This window comes from Nyctibius grandis, chromosome 3 (genome assembly GCF_013368605.1).
Source record: "Nyctibius grandis isolate bNycGra1 chromosome 3, bNycGra1.pri, whole genome shotgun sequence".
Classification (NCBI taxonomy): Eukaryota; Metazoa; Chordata; class Aves; order Nyctibiiformes; family Nyctibiidae; genus Nyctibius; species Nyctibius grandis.
In genome coordinates this window covers 75343522-75366844 of record NC_090660.1, presented here as the reverse complement: position 1 = coordinate 75366844, position 23323 = coordinate 75343522, and the positions used below count along the sequence as shown (strand labels likewise).

At 40.6% G+C, this 23323-nt stretch overlaps 1 protein-coding gene across 1 annotated transcript in view; it reads right to left on the bottom strand.

Moving 5' to 3' along the window:
- C3H8orf34 (chromosome 3 C8orf34 homolog) overlaps nucleotides 1–23323 on the bottom strand; it is a 193757-nt gene that overhangs the window by 33366 nt on the left and 137068 nt on the right. Inside the window, exon 9 of the mRNA XM_068396838.1 lies at nucleotides 1464–1549. Coding sequence (XP_068252939.1) covers nucleotides 1464–1549 — 86 coding nt within the window. The remainder of the gene's footprint in view (nucleotides 1–1463; nucleotides 1550–23323) is intronic.

Genomic DNA, 23323 nt, shown 5'->3' with positions numbered 1-23323 from the left:
ACTAATTGTTTCAGGAACTGTAGAACTTTTTCCTACAAGTATGTCTTATCCCTCTACTTGTTTCTGCTGCAATAATCTCATGCTTGCATATCCCCTTACCTATCCCAAATAAGCCACCACCACCATCTCCCTTCCTGTGGGTTACTCTCATAACAGAAGAATTTTGCCTTCTTTTCACAGGGCTTGAGTGCATTCACCCATCTGGGTCTCTCCTGCTGACAATCTTCATCAAGCTTGTAAGAACATCATATTTTGAGATTCTGAATGCCCTATTAATTTTGTTTATAAAGTGATCAATGGCAGATGAAAGGAAAAACAAATGGCATGGCTGCACAAAGACATGCATTCTCACAAAACCAATTTCAAAAATTTACCTTTAAAGACATACTAATTACTAATGCTGATATACATTGGTTTACAAAGGAGGCAAGAGAAATGAGCAAAAGCTCAGGTTGCTGTCATACCTAATAGCACTAAAGAGCAGACAGTAGGATAATTAAAATCAACAAAAGCTAGTTCCAATTTGTTTTGCATTAATTAATCAACATAGCTAACTTGTCTGTGGCTGCTGAAGACTAAACTACAAATTAAATCCTCCAATTAAGAGACTCGGCTGGTTCTGCCCAACAGTAAGGGAATGGGCTGAAAGATTTATCTTTGCAGATTCTCTGTCCAAACCTCTATTCCCTTCTGTCTCCATTCCAGTGACAGCTAAGATAAAGTTAACCTTCATAAACTTAATCTTTCATAGGAAAGCAGGGCATTCTCTGGCAAGATATCCCTTAGAAAGTGCCTTTTCCATTAGATTTCAGGTGTTATTCTGTTCAAAAACCTGAGCAGAAATTGAAATAAGGCTGAGTGTTCTGACTGCAGATTAGGGCAACATGTGATTATGTTTGTATGAGGAGAAAAAATATTCTTCAGAGCTGTTGTAAAAACTCCTTTTTATTGTATTTTAATTCTAGTCAGTGGTGCTTGGAGAGATCAGAGAAGCATTTCCGATACTTAGTTTAAAAACACGGGAGAAATTCTGTAACTCTTTTTTATTTTTACTGTATATTATTTGAATCCTGTGGATGCATTTGTAGTATTAAATTAAATATTCCAAAGACCATTCTTTGGCATAGAAGCCAACTGGCAATGAACAGCCCATGTCTATGCTATTAAGCTATTTTACACCCAAAATAGTGTGCAAACATACAAACTGTCTAATAAGAAGGAATCCTGGCCCAAGGCAGCTCCCAAAATATGCCTAGGAAATATTCTGGAGTGCTAACTGGCCATGACAAAACCATGTTAGGGGCTCTTCTAACAGATTTGAAGTGTAAACGATTGAGTTCAAATGCCCAGAATACTCTCTGGAAGTGTTTAATCTTCTTTTACAGACATAACCTCTACTCTTAAATTCAAGGTGTTAATGTTTGGGGTTTTTTTTATGAGCAGCAAATATTTACGTAACTTACCATCAGCGTCTGACACTGCTGGTTCAGATGTTTGAGATACCATGGAGACATCTTCTGGCCTTTCTGCCAAATTATCTCCTTGCAATCTAAATTGTGGAAAAATGGAACAAAAACATTTGCAATCGTATTCCATAGATAAGACACAGAAGAGTGTTATCTCTGACTACATACCTTAGCCACAACATTGTCCTAATTAAAAGGGTAGCTTTGCTGAAAAGCCAACATCCGTGGTTCAATCATATCATCCCAGATTATCTAGTAACCAAAACTAGCTTCTAAGAAACAGTTAGATGAATCCTAGCTTATGTATATTTGTAAGATTTATTTTAACAACAGTGGGGTTTTGGTGGTATAACGTGCATATGAAACTGCAAGCTTCCTTCATGACATTCAAAAATACTTTAATTGAACAAGACTGTATTGGGTGTTGGTGTCAAGGTGCTGGCAGTGAGGGGGCTGCAGGGGTGGCCTTGGTGAGGAGAGGCCGGGGCTGCCCTGTGCCTGACACAGGCAGTTCCATCCAGCTCCAAAAAACCCACAGCAGGACACGGCTGAGCCTCTCAGCCAAAATGGAGAAAACATAGTTAAGGAAGAGCAAACAATGCCACGCAGGCAGGAGAGCAGGGAACAGAAAGAGTGAGAAACAGCAGAGGGAAGACCAAGGTCAGAGTTGGAGGTGCTCCACACTCCGGAGCAGATACTCCCCTGCAGCCCACGGCGAGGAGCATGCCAGAGCCGATATCCACTGCAGCCCATGGAGGACCCACACCAGAGCAGGTGGACATGTCCTGGAGGGACTGTGGCCCGTGCAGAACACACAATGGAGCAGATTTTTTTTCCTGAGGGACTGCAGCCCATGGGGAGAGCCCACACTGGAGCAGGTGAAAAGTGTGAGGAAGAAGGAGGGGGAGAGAGGAGCCATTATGGAGTGACCACAACACCCTGCTACCAGTCTCCCCCTGTGTCGCTCAGGGGGTTGGGAGAGGAGTCTGGAGTGAAGGAGTGAAGTTGGGCCTGGGAAAGGGGGGAGGAAAGGTGTGGTTTTAATCTTTGTCTTTTTGTTTCTTATTACATAAATCTATTTTAATTGGCAATAAATTAAACTAATTTTCCCCAAGTCAAGTGTGTTTTGCCCACGACAGTAATTGGTAAGCAATTTCCCTGTCTTTATCTCGACCTACAAGCTTTTTCATCCTAACTTCTCCCCTCGTCCTGCTGAGGGCAGTGAGTGAGTGAGCGGCTGGGTGGGAGGTTGGCTCTTAGCCAAGATTAACCTACCACAGGGAAATACATGCAAGAATATTTCCTCCTCCTTTGTTACTTTTTAAAAGAAAAATACAGTAATTATGGCAGGCTTCATCTTCAGGTTTTCCCTCTGCATCAGCTGACTGCAATGCCTTGACAGCAATTTACAAAAATAGTCCTTGTATCTGCTCTTTTAAATGAGCATCCCAAGAGTCCCACCAACCTTCTTCAGGCTCTTATGAATCCTGAATACAGATTTTGCTCTGAAGAAATGGTTTGTAGCTCTCAACACAATATAACTGCCATTTACATAAAGGTTATCTTACCTTGAATTTATTCAGACATGAAAAGAATAAGAAAAATGCAATTCAATTTTGCAAAGCCCAGGAAGCATAAAAATGCACTGAAGAAAAACCTTGGGGAAAGAAATAACTTATCTCTTAAAAAAAAGTTCCTTTCATTCTGTATTCCCACTCTCTGCAGCTGCTTTACACTAAACTTTGAATTAACCTTTGAAATCAAGCATAACCCCCATATCTGCCCTATCTGAATTTCACATTTTATGACTCTCACAGTTATCGAATATATTTGGATCTGAAGTGATCTATTTGTTTGTACCTTCCCAAGCCCCCTCCCCCCATTACTTTATCTCCTTTTATTGCCCCAGGGATAGTTTATTTATGACAGCAAGCTCAATGTAAATTCATAATGACTCTTACCTAAGTAGGCAGTCCCACAGAACTCCTCAAAGCAACAGAAGTGTAAAACTTAGAAGCTGTAAACCTAATTTTGAAAATGACTTTTATGAATCCTTTATAGCTCTATACCTGGCTTGCAATGCTCTAGTTACCAATTCTTTAAAAGCCTAGCTTGTCAAACAGGCTCTTCTAAAGATGACAGGCAAACAGAAGCAAGTAACTTTGTACCATTATCATAAAGATATTTAAATAGGGAGAAAACAAATTGCAAGTGAAATATCTATGTGAAAAATGAAGATTTCAAAAAACACATCATTTTCCTTTGCATTAAAATGGACCTGTCCTCCTTCATTACACCCATACGCATGTTTACTGCAAGTACATATTCAAGCTTATAAGGATATGCATGGAATCGCAGGAACGAGAAGTGATATACTCTTCTCTGCAGCCATGTTGATAGGTTATTTGTCTTTAATTAAAAGGAAAATGACTCCAACCTTTTCTGCTTATATTGCAGTCATAAAAAAATTATCTCTAGAAGTAGCACCTGCTTCTTTTACCCTATCAGAATTTTCAAGATTTTGTAATACATTCCCATTCTAAGCTTTCATAAATCTAAACCAGACATGAACAACTGAATTTATTCTCATCTTGTTCTAGAAATTACATATATTTAAGTGGCCCACTGACTCATTAAAAACATGAGAAAAAAAATCTTTTCAACTTATCTAGTCAGAAAAGCCATTTCATATGATTTCCCTTCATAGGAGAAAGCGACTGGGTGAACTGGGTAGGTGGATGTGTGAATAAGATATTTGACATTTCTGGACCTCATTTTCACATCCCGTTTTCAACTTATTTATGTATTTCTTACATATGGATTTGTATTGGAATAGTTTCTCATGTGACTCAAGCAACAAAAAAGTCACAAGCACTATTGCTCGCCAAAAGAATTCTGTTACTTGGACTATTCTGATTTCTTTTTCAGTAGTGCTATCATTCATAAGACACCTCCACAGTAAAATGAAGACACTTAAAAATTCTTAAGCAATAGATTAGAAAGAAGCATACATCTAGAAGAGCTTCTGAATGCTTCAGAAGCTCATTATACAATCAGAGATGTATTTTCTAATCTGTCCTTGTTTATGATACTTTCTTCCCTGGTTCATTCTTGCTGAATGTCTTCCAAGAAAAGTGTGTTGCACAATGCTGCAAGCATCATTAATGTTGGAAGGCATAAGCTATGAGATGCATTTATCTGCTCCCTGGCACTACAAAAGCATTTTCATCTCCAATTCTTTTTCTTGCAGACTAGTTGTACACAGAAGTGTAAACTCCAAGGTAGACTTGATTCTTTATTGCCAGACACCAGAGGAAAATTCCTTTAGCAAAAAAAAGGTAAAATGATGATCAAAAAGTTATGTTGGAACTTTTAATCCACTGCTTTGGAAAAGGCGATTAAAAAAAGAGCAACGTATATGAGAGTCACAACCTTGTTGGCAAAGCAATCTAAAAAGAGTCGAGCTTTTCCAAACTGGTAGCTAGCTTTGAAAATCTTGGCTGTTATTTTCAATGTGTACTCTTAAAAAAAACCAAAAAAAACAAAAAACAAGTTACCTAAAAATTACTATCTTGCTAATACTTTATGGACTATTTCAGCTAGTAACTGAAACATTATTTCAACTATTAATTATTTTAATGGGACTCTAAACTTGGTATCTGATAGCCAACATTTTTTTCTATATACATCTGTTTATAGTGTGATGTCTTGCTTAGAGACCATTGTTTCAGTTACATTCAACCAGCTGCATGCTGGAGCTTCAAGAGCTACAAAGGCAAACAGCCTCCAGGCAACTATTTCAATTTCCTTTGACCTGAAAATGCATTCTGTAGGACTTTTTCTAAGAAAACTGCCAAGGACTTCAGGACCAAAGACATTCTGAATAAGTTCTACAGGGTGGGTGCAGCAGCATTATACCAGGTCTATCACCAGAAACAAGCTTGTGGGTGTGTGAAACACAGTTGTACTGCCAGTATGTTTTAGAAAATATGATACTATAAGAGTATACAAAGAGTATACTATAAGTATAGTATACTATAAGAGTATACAAAAAGAGGACAAAATGATTTAATCTACATTCCTTGAATGAGTCACAGCATAATAAAATACTATATTGCCTCATCAGCGGAAGGAAACAGCAAATAGGAAAAACAGAGTCAAGACTGAAATTACATTGTGGTCTAACTTGATTTCAGTAAAGCGTTTGACAGAGTCTCCCACAGCACGCTCGCAGCTAAACTGAGGAAGTGTGGTCTGGATGATCGGGTAGTGAGGTGGATTGTGAACTGGCTGAAGGAAAGAAGCCAGAGAGTGGTGGTCAATGGGACTGAGTCCAGTTGGAGGCCTGTGTCTAGCGGAGTACCTCAAGGGGCGGTACTGGGACCAGTACTATTCAATATATTCATTAATGACTTGGATGAGGGAATAGAGTGCACTGTCAGCAAGTTCGCTGATGACACCAAACTGGGAGGAGTGGCTGACACAACGGAAGACTGCGCAGCCATTCAGAGAGACCTAGACAGGCTGGAGTGTTGGTCGGGGAGAAATTTAATGAAATATAACAAGGGCAAGTGTAGAGTCCTGCATCTGGGCAAGAATAACCCCATGTACCGGTACAAGTTGGGGGCAGACCTGTTGGAGACCAGCATAAGGGAAAGGGACCTGGGGGTCCTAGTGGACAGCAGGATGACCATGAGCCAGCAGTGTGCCCTTGTGGCCAAGAAGGCCAATGGCATCCTGGGGTGTATTAGAAGGGGTGTGGTTAGCAGGTCAAGAGAGGTTCTCCTCCCCCTCTACTCTGCCCTGGTGAGGCCGCATCTGGAGTATTGTGTCCAGTTCTGGGCTCCTCAGTTCAAGAAGGACAGGGAACTGCTAGAGAAAGTTCAGCGCAGAGCCACAAAGATGGTTAAGGGGGTGGAACATCTCCCTTATGAGGAGAGGCTGAGGGAGCTGGGTCTCTTTAGCTTAGAGAAGAGGAGACTGAGGGGTGACCTCATTAATGTTTATAAATATGGAAAGGGCAACTGTCATGAGAATGGAGCCAGGCTCTTCTCAGTGACATCCCTTGACAGGAAAAGGGGCAATGGGTGCAAGCTGGAACACAGGAGGTTCCACATAAATATGAGGAAAAACTTCTTTACGGTGAGGGTAACCGAAACTGGAACAGGCTGCCCAGAGAGGTTGTGGAGTCTCCTTCTCTGGAGACATTCAAAACCCGCCTGGACGCGTTCCTGTGTGATATGGTCTAGGTAATCCTGCTCCGGCAGGGGGATTGGACTAGATGATCTTTCGAGGTCCCTTCCAATCCCTAACATTCTGTGATTCTGTATAGATTTTTTTTTCATCCATAAGCACACACAGTATTATCTAAGAAATGGCAGTGAATAGTCAGCAAAAAGAAAACATTGATTCATTTAGGATTCAGATTAGTAAAATATTTCCTCTTGACTTGATATCTGAAAAAGCAATGTTTTCTACAAATGTTTATCACCTTATCAAAGATTTTATATTATTTCCGTGTAAGTTGCCTTTATCTGCTACGTTGATTATTCTATTAGTGATAGTGCACTATTTGGAAGCAGGAGTAACCTACCTAAGAAAAAGCCCAAGGTTTTTTTGGTTTTTTTTTTTTTGGTCTAAAAGTTCAGCCATCTTAAATTTTCACCAGAAAAATGAAAAATTGCTTCAGCACGCACAAAAGTGATACAAAATAAATGTTGCAGTTTTGATTTGTTGCGAGCGGTTTCCGTGCGGTTTCCGTGCTCTGGGCCCCCCCAAGCAGCAGCCCGAGACCCGCCTGGACCCGGAAGTTCCCGGCAACGAATCAGGAGAGGAGGGGGCGTAGCACCACCCCCTGTGATCGGGTGATAAAGAGCCTCTGGGAGGGGAGGGACTAGTCCCTGCCCAGAGGGGAGAGGGGGAGTCAGCAGTGACTGGGTGTGTCCCGGGGCGGGGGAGGCCACAGCCCCAGGGGCGTGGCAGTTTGCGCAGCAGTTCTCGCAGGCAGGGCGGCGAGCAGGGTAGGCGGGCAGGCAGGTATGGTTTCCACTCGGCGGGGCCCTAAGTCCCTTGCGGGTGCCAGAAAAGACATGGCAACCCAAATGGACCTGCTGCGGAAGCATGCGGAGGTGCAGGTGTCAGGCTGCAGGGAGTGCCAGAGCCTGGCCCTGGCACTCGAGGGTAACGGAGACCTAACCTGTGTGAGGTGCGAACAAGTCAACGACCTGATCTCCTTGGTGGCCCAGCTCAAGGAGGAGGTGGAAAGGTTAAGGAGTACAAGAGCATCCCAGGAAGAGGATGGCGGGCAGTGCTGTTCCCTGCCTGTCCTGGGGAAAATGGACGGGCCTAACGCTCCCCGGGTAGTGGAGGATCCTCTTCCTCCTCCACAAGGAGCAGGAGGAGACCTAGGGGATGGGGGGAATGGAGGCAGGTCCCTGCTCGGGGTGGCAGGCGAATCCCATCCCGACCTTCCTCCCCTCCCCACGTCCCCCTGCAGAATAGGTATGAGGTGCTGGAGCCTGAGCGTCTTCCTGAGTGTCAGGAAGATACAAATCTAGGTGAAAGATCCTCTACGGGGCTACGTAAACAGAAGCAACCAAGTAAGAGGGTTGCAACCAGCTCCAAAAAGGAGAAAAGAAAAGTAATTGTTATAGGCGACTCCCTGCTAAGGGGAACGGAGGGCCCCATATGCAGGCCAGACCCGACTCAGGGAAGTCTGCTGCCTCCCTGGGGCACGGGTAAGGGACGTTGCCAGGAGGATTCCTCAACTGGTGAGGCCCTCTGACTACTACGCACTATTAGTATTCCAGGTGGGTAGGGATGAGATTGAAGAGAGAAGTCCCAGGGCTATCAAAAGGGACTTCAGGGCCCTGGGGCGTTTGGTAAAGGGGGTAGGTGCGCAGGTGATATACTCTTCAATTCCTTTGGTATTTGGTGAAAATGGGGAAAAGACTATGAAAGTACAACAGATTAATATGTGGCTAAGAGACTAGTGCCATAGGTGGGATTTTGGGTTTGTTGACCACGGGGTGGCTTTCATGACACCGGGCCTGCTTATGCCGGATGGGGAACAGCTGAATCAGAAGGGGAAAAGGGTTATGGCCCAGAAGTTGGCAGGGCTGATCAAGAGGTCTTTAAACTAGGTTCGATGCGGGAGGGGGATAAGACCAGGGCAGCCACAAATAAACCTAGGGGTGACAGGCCTGCGTTGGGGACAAGGCCGCTAGCCCAGCTGAAGTGCATTTACACCAATGCACGCAGTATGGGCAACAAACAGGAAGAGCTAGAGGCCACTGTACAGCAGGAAGGTTATGATGTGGTTGCCATCACAGAAACATGGTGGGATGACTCTCATGACTGGAGTGCAACTATGGATGGCTATAAGCTCTTTAAGAGGGACAGGCGAAGCAGGAGAGGCGGTGGGGTAGCGCTATATGTTAGGGAGTGCTTGGACCGTGTTGAAATTGAGGAAGATGGTGAGGATGACAAGGTTGAATGTCTATGGGTAAAGATCAGGGGGAAGGTCGGCAGGGCGGACATTACGGTGGGAGTCTGTTATAGACCACCCAACCAGGATGAGCAGGCGGACGAGATGTTTTACAAGCGGCTGTCAGAAGCCGCCCAGTCGCCGGCCCTTGTACTCGTGGGCGACTTCAACTTGACGGATGTCCGCTGGAAGTACAACATGGCAGAGAGGAAGCAATCTAGGAGGTTCCTCGAATGTGTGGAGGACAACTTCCTCATGCAAGTGGTAAATGAGCCCACTAGAGGAGGGGCCCTGCTTGACCTGTTGTTTGTGAACAGAGAAAGACTAGTGGGAGATGTGAGGGTCGGTGGCCGTCTTGGGAGTAGCGACCATGAAATGTTAGTTTTCGATAGCGAGGGAAGTAAGGAGGGGCAAGAGTAGAACTTCTGCCTTAGATTTACGGCGGGCTGACTTTAGCCTGTTTAAGAGGCTGGTGGACCGAGTCCCTTGGGAATCGGTCCTGGAGGGCAAAGGAGTCCAGGAAGGCTGGACATGCTTCAAAAGGGAATTGTTAAATATTCAGGAGCAGGCTGTCCCGGTGTGTAGGAAGACAAGCCGTCGGGGAAAAAGACTGGCCTGGTTAAACAGGGAACTTAGGCTAGAACTTAAGGAAAAAAAGAGAGCCTACTTGCTCTGGAAGAAGGGTCGGGTAACTTGGGAGGTCTATAGGGACATGGCCAGGTCGTGTAGGGAGAAGATTAGAAGGGCCAAAGCTCAATTAGAGCTCGATTTGGCTGCTACAGTCAAAGACAACAAAAAAAGCTTTTACAAATACATCAACAGCAAAAGAAGGGTCAAGGAGAGCCTCCACCACTTACTGAATGAGGAGGGTAGTGTAGTGTCAGGGGATGAGGAAAAGGCAGAGGTGCTCAATGCCTTCTTTGCCTCGGTCTTTAATGTCAAGATCGGTTGTCCTCAGGAGACTCGGCCCCCAGAGCCTGAAGTTAGGGACGGGGGGCTGTGTGAACCTCCCAGGATCCAAGAGGAGACGGTTAGTGACCTGCTGTGCCAGTTGGACACCCACAAGGCTATGGGCCCGGATGGGATTCACCCCAGAGTAAAGAAGGAACTGGCAAATGAACTTGCCAAACCACTCTCTATTATCTACCGGCAGTCCTGGTTAACTGGAGAAGTTCCAGCTGACTGGAAATTAGCAAACGTAATGCCCATCTACAAGAAGGGTCGGAAGGACGATCCAGGGAACTATAGGCCTGTCAGCCTGACCTCGGTGCCAGGCAAGGTGATGGAACAGATCATCCTGAGTGCCATTACACGGCACATGCAGGACAATCGGGGCATCGGGGCCAGCCAACATGGATTCATGAAAGGCAGGTCCTGCTTGACCAACCTGCTCTCCTTCTATGACAAAGTGACCCGCTTAGTAGATGAGGGCAGGGCTGTGGATGTAGTCTATCTAGACTTCAGTAAGGCATTCGACACTGTCTCCCACAGCATCCTCCTGGACAAAATGGCTGCCCGGGGCTTAGATGGGTGGACTCTTAAATGGGTTAAAAACTGGCTGAATGGCCGAGCCCAGAGAGTGGTGGTGAATGGGGCAAAGTCCAGCTGGCGGCCGGTCACTAGCGGTGTTCCCCAGGGCTCAGTTCTGGGGCCGGTGCTGTTCAATATCTTTATAGATGATCTAGACGTAGGGATTGAGTGCACCCTCAGTAAATTTGCAGATGACACCAAGCTGGGTGGCAGTGTCGATCTGCTGGAGGGTAGGAAGGCCCTACAGAGGGATTTGGACAGGTTAGATAGATGGGCCGAGACCCACGGCATGAGGTTCAACAAGAACAAGTGCCGGGTCTTACACTTGGGCCACAACAACCCCATGCAGCGCTACAGGCTGGGGGAAGAGTGGTTAGAAAGCGGCCCGGTGGAAAGAGACCTGGGGGTGCTGATCAACAGCCGGCTAAACATGAGCCAGCAGTGTGCCCAGGTGGCCAAGAAGGCCAATGGCATCCTGGCCTCTATTAGGAATAGTGTAGCCAGCCGGTCTAGGGAAGTGATCGTCCCTCTGTACTCGGCACTGGTGAGGCCGCACCTTGAGTACTGTGTCCAGTTCTGGGCCTCGCACTTCAAGAAAGATGCTGAGGTGTTGGAGCAAGTCCAGAGGAGGGCGACCAAGCTGGTGAAGGGTCTGGAGGGTCTGACCTACGAGGAACGGCTGAGGGAGCTGGGGTTGTTTAGCCTGGAGAAGAGGAGGCTCTGAGGTGACCTTATTGCAGTCTACAACTACCTGAAGGGAGGTTGTAGTGAAGTGGGAGTTGGCCTCTTCTCCCGGGCAACTAGCAATAGGACAAGAGGGCACAGCCTCAAGCTTCGCCAGGGTAGGTTCAGGTTGGACATCAGGAAGAATTTCTTTTCAGAAAGGGTTATTAGACATTGGAAGGGGCTGCCCAGGGAGGTGGTGGAGTCACCATCTCTGGATGTGTTTAAGAAAAGACTGGACATGGCACTTAGTGCCATAGTCTAGTTGACATGGTGGTGTCAGGGCAGCGGTTGGACTCGATGATCCCTAAGGTCTCTTCCAACCTGGTTGATTCTGTGATTCTGTGATTCTGTGATTCAGTAACACATTTATCTAAATAGATTACTCTGGTTTAAAATCATGCTCATGTTAAGTGCATTGCTGAACTCGAGCATTTAGGATGTTTTTCTTTCTTAAAATATAGATTGTTGGAGAAGAGGGCGTGTCATCAAGATGAGGATATTACAATTTGATATTTCAATAGAAGTCACCTATTTTACCAGATGAAAAAATACTAAGATGAAACTATTATTTTAATCCTAGTGGCTAAAGGGAAATGAAAATGAGGTTAACACCATGATTTACGTCGCACAACCTCCCACTAATGAGGCTGTGTGAAACAACCTACATAAAACCCCATTCTGACTAATATGACAACCTCTTTTTGAATATCTTCAATATTTCCCTGGCAATCTTGAGTGCCCAACAACACCTCAGAACACTTTGTTCTGTGGTATCAGAATTACCAAGAATCTTAATGAAACACCTGTAAATACCTGTGATTACAGAGGTGGAAAACAACTCACTGACTCATCCTGCGGGCAGTGCAAGAAGCAATAACCTAGAGAAGTATCAGATACTAGTTCCTACTCTAGTTCCATTTGTGGCAAAGAAGTGAAATAAAGCAGACTAATGGCTGCAAATGTTTCAACTTATTTCCATTTTCAAGATGACATAATATTCCAGGGGAATTTTACAGGGATTAAATATGCAGCATGTAAGTATCTGTAATATGAATTTAGTGACAGGGACATTGTACTCCGTGCAGGTGGGCTAAGGATTCAGTGCGGATCTACGTTTCCTGCCTGGTAGATGAGCTCTGTTGAGTGACTGTTTGGTGGAGTCCCCCTGGAAGAGACTGATCAAGTGCTACAAAGTCTTAAGCTTGTCTTGTGTCTGAGCTATGGAAAGACCCATTCTAGCACTCAAAGAAAGACTCTTGAGCTTTTCTGATGGCACAACTTAATGAGGAAATGCCTCATGGACTAACTTTATTTCCCTACATAGCAACCTCCTCATCCTCCCATACCGTTTTCAAAGCCACGATAACATCCTTGTGGCAATCCGATCATTACTATCAGGAGAAAACACTGAGTGCATCTTGATCTTTCTTCTAGCATTACTTAGCAGCTGGAAACAAATTGTCACAGTATGAGCAGTCATTCTGCAAGACAAGCTTTGCTTTGAGCTTGAACAGTTATCCAGCATATCACTTGTTTCTAGATTGTACTGTCTGTTCAAATCAGATTACAGAATCAGATTCTTCCATGTATTTGCGTAAAGCAAAGAGTATTCTGTTAGTACTAAAGAAGGAATGAATAAGTAGCATGAATGAATACATGCTGCAAGGCTTTTTTAAAATCAACAATGAGATTTCCATAATAGCAACATATTCCCCTGCCAGATGACTTCAAAAAACTAAGAGCGTTTCCCTTTTAGTTTCTGATATTTACCAGTAAGTCCTTTTGACACTATAACATGTTACTTAATTATGCCAAAAATATTACAGGTGGACCTATCATCTACATAATTTTATCTAATTACAGCTATATAGCAGTAGACACAAGAAAGGACCCTTCTATAAAGAGGGTCTGTTCTCTGCAGTATGCAAATCTTTGAAATTACATCTATGTTTTCTAACACAGTTCACTAGGACATATTAGTGATCTTTTCTTCTAGTCAAACTGATATCACTTAAGCAGACTGTGGTCTCCTTCAAAGTAGGTTAACTATGCTTGGAAAAAATCCTAACAAATACTTCCGTGATTTACAGTTAGTTTCTTTATGAAGTAGTTATTATTTTGGATCAAAAACTGTAATATACATTTTGTTAAGATTAACAAATATCATGAACTTATTAACAAAAGAAACTTATTAAAAATATGACATGATGATGTTTCTTTGGCATCCAAAGAGAATTTCAGTCAGAGATGAGAAGGATAAATTGGACTTATTGGATGACTTTTTTTTTCCCCTTCCAAATCATCTGCATCCTTTCTATAATGTAAAACATTACATCTACATCTAACATCTCTCTCTGATATCACTGTAATATTGAATTATAATTTCCCTAGAACAAATACATAACTCCATGGAAGTTATAGCAACAGACATCAGACAACAGAAGTCCTGAAAGCCTCCACATGCTTTTAGGTTACATTGAATGTTTTCTTAGCAACCTCAACACCACACCAGTAACAGTACTTCAAGCTCTAACCATTTGTCCTGACTTGCCTACATTATAGTGAGTTTATTTCATTCTTTGTTCTTAAACACACTGATCCAAATTCTGATCTCATGTACCTTGACTTACTCTCTCCACAAGTTCTGCACTCCTTTATACTGGTGTAAAATCCAAAGCTTCTCCAATACCTAAATATAAAGCCAGGAATTTCTGACCTATTCCATTTGTTCTACTAATGTCTTCTACAAAAATAAAAATGTTAAAACTGTGCCAGCAAAGTTCTTAGTGTATTCCCAGGTACAGAGACTAAAAGATGTCAGTTTTCCAGTATAGACTATGCCAGTTAATATAATGGTAAAATTATATTAAATAAATATTAAACAACATACAGATGAAAGTACTCTTTTGCTGGTAAAGCTTCCCATTTGCTTTAGCTACATACTCTAGCTTCCTAATGAAGATTAGGTTTTTAAAAAAGTTTATACAAATTTCAGATTGATAAACTATAGAGGAAAAATCTCTTAGAACTATTGGGGCAAACAACAGAGGATTGTGAATTCAGTGAGTAACGAGAGTGGCTGGCACCTCTCAACTCTGAAGTAACAATGGGAAAGCTCTGCAGCATGTCACCTTGTTATATTAAAAAATCCGTGTCATAGCTTCTGTTTTCACCATAGGCTAAAATACAGGAAGCATCTGCATTGAAGGAAATGAAGCATGAGGACTATTGGATTATCCTGCAGAACATTACCCAGGAAGGCAGACATTTCCAAAATTAAACTATAAAATTACACGAATAAATAGAGATGTTTAACAAAATTTCTGAATAAAATGTAGGAATATAAACTTAGTGACATATTCAGCACGCTCCTCAACAGAGATTTCTAATTCCTTTAAATCCATTTTAAAGAACTGGTGCAAAGCTCTCAGGCAGGAGTATGTTGTTACTACCATCAATTCTATTTATGTGAGATATACAGCATTTATACTCTTTGAGTTTCACCCTGATCTAAGGTACAGTTCATCTAAAATAATTCACTTATACTATTTGGATCACAATCTGCTTCTTACTTTTGTGATCACTTTGTTAAGGACACTATTTCTCAGTACTTGCACACTAAAACACAGCAAATGATTTGAAAACTCACAAAAACCATAGCTAAAATTGGATTTTGGTTGCAGTCCATTCTCTTTCTGCAAATTAAAAGCATTATTTTCCAGTCACTCTTGAAGATTTTTGTGGAAAGTTTCCATGTCACCAATACATAATTCACAGCCATAATGTTTTCAGCTGGTAAAACTAGAACATCCACTTGCTGAGCAAAACTCACACATTGACAGAGCCTGCGAAATAATCTTTTCTGTGTGCTGTTTGCCTTTTCAAAATGTCTGAATGCAGGTCTTTGTGCATTTAAATAAGTACACTCTGCAGCTAATTCTGAGGAGAACCAAAAGTGGAAATATATTTCCCAGAGTAAGGAATTCATAAAGAGACTGAATTATCTGATCCTTTTACAAGATGGGGAATTAAGCCATTCTTATGGCAATCTTATCTGCTGCTGGCTTCAAACTATTATCTCATAGGAGAAAAATTACAGTCTTTTTCAGTCTTTTCAGACTTAAAACTTTCTTTCCCTGTGAACCATTTTTTCTAGAACTTGTAAGCGAGTTTTGTGTGTGTGTGTTTTTAAGAGCTATATTAAACTGTTATCCAGATCCTCAAATTATGACCAACAAGCTTCCCCAAGCTCATGATCTCCCGGCTTCCCCCCTGTATCGTTTGCATCCAGAAACAACTGCTATTGCTGATAAACATCACAGTGTAGCACTAAACAGAAAGAATCTATAAACACTGCAATAAAGAATTAGCTTGCAAAGCACACATCAAACAGAGCAAAGGAAAAGAACGGGGAAAGGCTTGGGAAAGCACTTGTCTTTTTAAATTATCGAGGGGGTTAAATGTGTTTTGTAGGGAAAAAGAGAAAGAGATATCTTGACAAGATCTACAAATGAAGGATAAGTTGAAATGGATGTTACCCTCTATTAAATTGAGAGACAATACAATAATTTTCAGAACTAGACAAAGTAATATTAATTTCATTTTCAAATATGCTCCTACTGCTTTCGTTATTACAAGTCAAGATTGGTACATTCAAAAGAACGAAAAAAATCCTTTACGTCTACTCTCAGAATTTCTCAACAGCACTTCTAAATGTTTACAAGTGTACCAACCTCCTCATACCAGTTCTATCTTTTTTACAACCTGCCTGTGATAAAAAAAATACAGTTACTGCTGAACAATAGTTCTTAGAAAAGATGTTCATTAATTCACAGCATCTTATACTGTATTCTTCCTTCATAACCAAAACCAGATACTAATTCCCTGTCAGTAAAATTACAGTAGGGCTATTTCCAGATGAACTTGGTGCACAAAGTGCCACATTTCCAAAACCAGTCCTATCATGAGAACAATACGTTACTGTGTATGTATAAGATGCAATTCACATGCAAATTCTATGCACCTAGTGTACATGTTTCAAGTATAATTTTCACTAACATGCAAACACTTATCTTTCTTCAAACAGAGTTCTTCCATTTCTCTTAAGCTGATGGACAGCTATTTATGTCTGAAACAACAAGTCTAGCCTACATGTGCAGCCTTTAAGGAAATAAAATAGCTGCTAAATCAAACTCAGAGGGAAATGCTCCATCTCTGAAAATCCTGCATAATGTGAGGACACAGGCACACACTGTTCCTTTTAAAGAGCTATATGCTTCATCTGAAAATACTGGTTTCTTCACAGCTTACATAATTTTTAATAACAGACAATGTTTTTATTATCATGGTATTTTGTGGAACTTCTGATAGGTTTGAAATTATTGCTTGGTGGATTGATCCAGTGGGAAATTCTGGTTAAAAATAGGAAGGAAAGAAGTCTGATCCTCCTGAGATTTCTGTCTGAGCACTTGATGTAAATCTCCTGTCTTATATTGTTCCCTTCCCAAGACACAGTTAAGGTTTTGAAAATAGAGAGACCTTGGCCATTCTTTTAAAACACACATTCATTGGGAATTTGACATAAAACTAATTAATGTTTGGGATTAAATCCGATAATATCTAGCACATTTTAGGGGTCAAACTTAGACCCATGAACTCAAAAAATGACTTCAAATCATACAGATATTCTCTATTTTGCATATAGTAAAATGTTAAAAAGAAAAGAGTTGGTGAAAGAAAAGGCAAGCCAGTGAGTTACTCTGACAAGTTAGCAAATCAATCTACTAACTCTTAAAAATTAATTTATGTTCTGTCTCTGATAACCACTAGGACCAGTAAAAAACATTTTCTGAATTATTTTTTTTCCTTAGTGTTTTCCTATTTTTTTGAAAGAAAAAGTAAGATACCAAAGTGGTACACCACTCCAGAAAAGGAAACATGAAGTGGTTTATTTTAGCTGTATTAACACTTACAAAATCAAGAGAAGACAATGAAGACACTATTGTGGTTATTTATGTATCAAAGCTGGGCAAATTAATCACTGCTCAGATTCAACTCAGCCAAAAAACTAAATGAAAATTTTTTGACTAGTTTTTTTTTGCCACAACTTTTTCTTTTCTTGTAATTCTTTTCATTTTTCTACCTCATAAGAAGTTCTAAGTAGCAAAAGGAAAATTATGGGTTTTCTCCACAATTTTCCAAAGTGAAAGGAGATTTTTAAAAGTTATAAAGCACTATTATACAGAGTTTAATTCGCTTGTTTGCCACTCTTAAAAGGAAAAAGATGCAAATAAAACTCTTTGTTGAAGCTAGCACAAACAAACATGAGGAAAATTCAGCTCTTTGAAACAAGAGGTCCAATAAGACTAAGGTTACAAAAACAGAAAATAAAGGAAAAAAAGAATGAAAAATAGTGACACGAGTCATCTGGAATGCTTAGTACTTGCTCCTCTGTAAGAATAGCCACTTAGAAATAGTACACGGACAGAAAGCTAATATGAAATGCAAGACCAGAAAGAAAAAAAATGTATATATAATCAAAAAGTTTGGTAACATTTGAAGACATAAAATTCCTCATGTTCTGTGCATGAATTCCAATCAGAGAATGTTTCCCCAAAAATTATTTCTGTACCAACCACTTTAGTTTGGAAACAGTTTTTTCCCTTGGTACTTTGAAGTCATTTGTTCCAAATTTTCAGGAATATTAACAAATCAGAAGTTTCTGCCAGAAACTGAGTCACTAAACTGGCCTTAACACTGCTGGGCAGACATACAAAAACTATTCTTTATGCAAATACATGTACCAAACCACACGTATACCTGTATCCATTCCCCAGTATTACATCACAGTGTACAGAGCCAAACCAAGGATTATATGGAGGATTTGAGAGGTTATTCTTTCTGACACATCCATATATTATTGATTAATTATAAATATTAATTGTATGACATGATATCGTCCTGTTTCCTACCTTTCTGCTGCATGATTAGACAGAAATTAGCTGTTTCCTTCAAAAGATTACATGTTTCAAAGGTATTTGCACACAGAAAAAGACTGAAAACTTTTAGAAAACCCACAAATAAGCAAAATACAATTCCTAGGGTGTTCTTCATTACATTTCTCTGTAAAAGGCTGTACTCTAGACAAATCAAAACCCATTTAAATGCACGAAGGGAGAAATTTACCTAAAATTCACTTTGGAGAATAAAGCTAGCAGGGAAAAGGTGTCATAATAATTCAAAATCAAGTGGTCAATAAAAAACAGAAAAAAAAGGAACTTAGTGGGGAACATAATAAAAGATTCATATGCAATTCATCTGTATGCTCTGCATCTTCCACTCTGACAGAATACTCACTATGCATTTATTTACACAGACCTTTGGGGAGTAGCAAAGAAAGATAGGAAAAACAGGAATCAAAACTATGGGTCAGGTCTAAAGAGGAAATGTAATGTTAGGTTTTCCAAATAGATATATCATGTTATATAATGATTTTGATATCAGAAATTACAATTCATTCTCCTCTAATCCCAATTTCTTGTCATATGCATTCCAGGATGCACCATTTGTAGGTTACTCCCCACAAAACATTAAATTAGGAAGGAAGTTAAAGTCTATAAAGAAAAACAGGGATTTAAAGACATCCTTTGAAGTCACATACACAGTGCTCTACTGCGAACTCTGTTAGGAATAGATAATTTTATATCCCTAGTGATCAGCTTCTCTTCTATCTAATTTCATCACCTCTTGGTTTATATTAACACTGCAGTTAAAGGGATGATTATAGTTCATGTAAACATACCTGGACCGCCTATAAATACCTGAACCACCTTTAAATTAGCATCTGCAGATGCTATCACGGAATAGTTTAGGCAATTCATGTAGGAGCTAAGGAATTTTTGCACAAGCAGAAATCTCCCTGCCAGATTTCAGTGTAGGCATAGTCTTTTATCATCTCAGCCAGACACCATGTACTGTTACATATGCTCAGGATAAGGGGAAAACAGTCCATGGAGTTTAACTTATTTTAGTCCTGCAAGCATTTTCAAGGTACTACTCCCTGGCGAGTGACTCACACCAAAACAGCTCAGCCTAGGAAAGAAGACTTCACATTCAGACTTGAACAGCAGTCTGCTGAAAACAGAGTAGAAGCATCTACAGAGATGGCTTGGTCTAATTTGGCAGAACATAAACCTAGCCCACCTGTTAAAAACCACACCAGCAGAAAACTCTGCATCCTCCCTTCTTCCAGGATCTATGGCATCTATATGGGATGTCAGAGGCTGCCCCTCTTCTTCACCCTACCTGATCACCCTCTATCCCAATGTTGCATGGTGCAGCACCCATTCCCTGACACCTTCCCGTCGCCAGCTGTGGAGTTAGTCTGGGATTATATGCCTGGACAAGATAGGAGAACCCATCCAATTTCAAAAGACGTCAGCCATCCCAATGGTTTCTGTGCAGGGAACTCAATGACAATGAGAGAAGACTAGCCATAAGAATAAGGAAGGGATCTAGTGCACAGCTGAAGTTGAGGAAGCTCAGTAGGCTTCCTTCCTTCACTTGAGGAAATCTTCCAGGAGCCCATCATCTTTAATTGCTTTTTAAATGTAGTCTTTTGTTAGTATTTATGATCTTCCTCACAGGGATAATTAATTTCATCAGTTTTTCTCTTTGTTGCCTGAGGTTTCAGTAGTGTTGTCTGTGGGCAGTACATACAGTAACCTGGCTTGTTTAACAGTAGTTTTTTCTCTTATTTACAGTCATCAGCTTTTCTGCTTTTGACAGTTAAATCAGATCCACTTGTCAAGCTTCAGACACTATTTTCTGCACAGCTCATTACCAAATTTTCCACCAAATGCTTCTTAATGACCTCAAGTCTCATTAGTATTGTTATAGCTTTGTGATACTCAAATAAAGCATCTCCATACAAACTCTTTCTCTGTAAGAATCTAAAATGGTCAAAGCTGGATTAACACCAGAGAATTCCCCAACCAGACAATTAATTTCTATTCTTTTCTAGAGAGATATGTCATGGTCAATTCAAACAACAGTTCTATTCTTTCCATTACTGTTCTGCAATTTATGACAAATTATAGCTGATTCCTTCAATTCTCTTTTCTCCTCCCTGACACATTCATGGCCCTCATGGCTCTATGTCACGAAGATCTTAAAAAGTCCAGTGGTGTATTTCAGAGAACCTACATGTGATTCTTAAACTTCACATAATACCATGTAGTTTATATGACTAAGTCCCATGTACGCATGGGAGTGGTGGAGACCACACTGTAGAAAAATCAAACTTACTAAAATATTGCAAAAATCCAGATGGTTAAAGAAAAGTTAACTGGCCTTGGTAAATAAGCAAGCTAACTTGAAGATAGTTGGAGGACAAGATATCTTAAAGGAGTCAAGAGATACAGATGATGAGCAGGGCAACAATGAAGATTTCACAGACAAGGCAAACTGACCTGAGAATTTTTGAGTCTTTTTTCCAAACTAAGTTTTCAGAGAGCATCTGTAAATGGTAGCATGCACAGAGCATCTCATTTGTTCTACATTAGCAGCTCAAGCACACAAGTTACTACACTTGAACTGCACTCCACATGCCAATGGTGACTGTTAGAAAAGCCACATTTACTTTTTTAATGTACTTTGTTTGTTTATACCTATATATTTGATTCCTCTAATATGTTAAAAGGCCTTAGGACATCGTGCCTTTGCTCTAGCTAATCTCAAAATATTAACTGAAATATTGCATCTCAAACCTACATTTGTATGCGACTAGTGCTCCTTCCCAACATTCTTGTTCAGAAGCCTTCAAGCTTGTGGCACAGTATGTTTTCTATAATCCCCTTTTTTTTTTTAATCACATGCAACCCCTTCTTTGTATTCTATTGATGTTAAGAAGAATGAATGCAGCGCTTGCACTATTAAAAACAAAAAGCTTCTTACTTCCAGGAATGCATTGGCAAGACTCCACAAGAACAAGATTTAACTTTTGAGCATGGCAGTGGGCATACAAGGCTAATGGGTGGTCCATACAAAAAAAAAAAAGAAAAAAGAAAAGCCTCTAAAATTCATTCAATAGTACATTAATATTATCTTATACCTTATGCCTGATTAAATTCTTGCAAAACGCTCAATGTGCAAGTCACAACACATGAGAATATATGGAAGTATTGTTTGGCTTTTACAAATTGTCACTTAGATCTTTATTTAACCCATATGAGTTTTGCTTATGTGTGAGGGTGTCTTATGATTCATCGGCCAAACCTGAAATTCATTTGTTTTGCCTGTATGTGAGAAAGGTTTCACAAAATCATGTTATAGAATGAGTCAGTCTATTCTCTAAGTCAGTCAGACTAGTTGTGCCCTCAGACGACGAAGGTATTTTTATTATAATAATTTTGCTCAAGTGATCTAAATCCAGATCAGTTGTACTAAAAGTGTCTTTGCTAATTTTCCTGGTAAAAAGCAAACCTTCCAAATACAGAGGTTTTTTTGTAGCATTTTCCCCCGTATCTATAAACCTTGTTTTGTTCCACCTTGTGAATGATGTCACTCCTTTATTTAGATGACTTAATATGCTACTTAACTTGCACTGTAGTCCAAGAGCAGCTATGGGAATAACATTGTTCTGTAGCTACTTTCCCATTTGAAAAACCTCTTAAAGCTGTTATCCCTCTGCATTTCACTCATCGTGTGTGAAACATCTATACAGAAAACAGTAAGCTCTCTGTTTCTTACAGCTATTTTCCAGTCTACAAACAAATTTATACTCCAGAAGAATTAACCCCTCTTTTTATTTCTCTTTTTCTCTCTCTGTTTTTTGGGGGTTTGAGGGGTTTTTTGTTTGGTTGATTTTGGGGGGATATTTTGGCGTTTTTAAATCATAAGCTGTAAAAACCGACTTGGTGTGATAGCTTGAAAGAATCTCCCATCTTTACCTCCCAGATGTCTGTGTGGAGAACTTTACCTTTTATTAAAATTACTGACCTGGGCTGTGATAACTCTATCTATCTATTATTTGAAGATGATTGGTGAAATTATCAGCATTGAAGGTTAGATACCAGTTTCTAAAAAAAGCTTAGAAGTTTGGGGGTTTTATTCTAGTTCAAATTATGTCCATTCTCAGTCTCATTTCTTATGATTCACGAAAAAGCTCTTACTTTTATCTGAGACTTAAGGCAAGTGAGAATGTTTTTCCAAATGCAGCTCCTCAACAGCATTGCAGGTTTCCCTCACAATATAAACTGGATTTAATTTGCCTTGTAACAAAGTAGATTTTTATCTCTAACTATTGTCACTCCCATTTGGCATTCTTTTTTAAAATCTTCCTCTGACACTGTGTTAAACACTGCATCAGAAATAGAATAGGGGAGTTCAAAGGGAGGAACTATTACTGTGCAGAGTAACAGCCTAGTGACAGTCAGAGAAAAACAGCTACACAGGACATTTAATACTAGCCTGAACTAAATGCCAGTTACTAGCAAAGGAATAAGGCTGTAGTGACACAGAAAGAGGGAACCAGAAGCTGCAAGTATTGTCCTCCTATTATTACATTCTAGAATTTGAGTCTTAATTTTCTCATATATTTGAGCAGTACAAAAGGAAGGAGCTAAACTGGAGCTAAATGAAGTTTGATGACAAATATCTCAGCATGGGGGAAACAGTTGGTTCAGTACATTCTTCTCACAAGTCACTGTACTCCCATGTTTAGCCCATTTGTAAGAAGCTATTGAAGCCACAGAAGAGATAAGACATATTGCTGCACTGTACCTTCTGCAGGTGCTGTCAGTGGGCACACAGAATTAAACCAGCACTCCTCTCAGGCTAAAGAAACCTACACACAGCCGTAGATCTGTTCTCTCTAATTCTTAAATAATGAGGGAGCTCTAATGATCTAGGGCAAGAAAATGTAATCCTAGTAGCAGGAGGGTCTAAAACTTACACACGATTTTAATGAAGAAGTAAGGTGGAGCTTTGATAAGACTATTTGCCCTTTACCAGTGAGACCCCAAAAATGAAGCCAAATTAAGTTAAAGCTAGTACTGAGGAACTCCTTCAATTGTTTAAATAAATCCCTCTCAGAAGAGCCCCAACATGTCCAAGG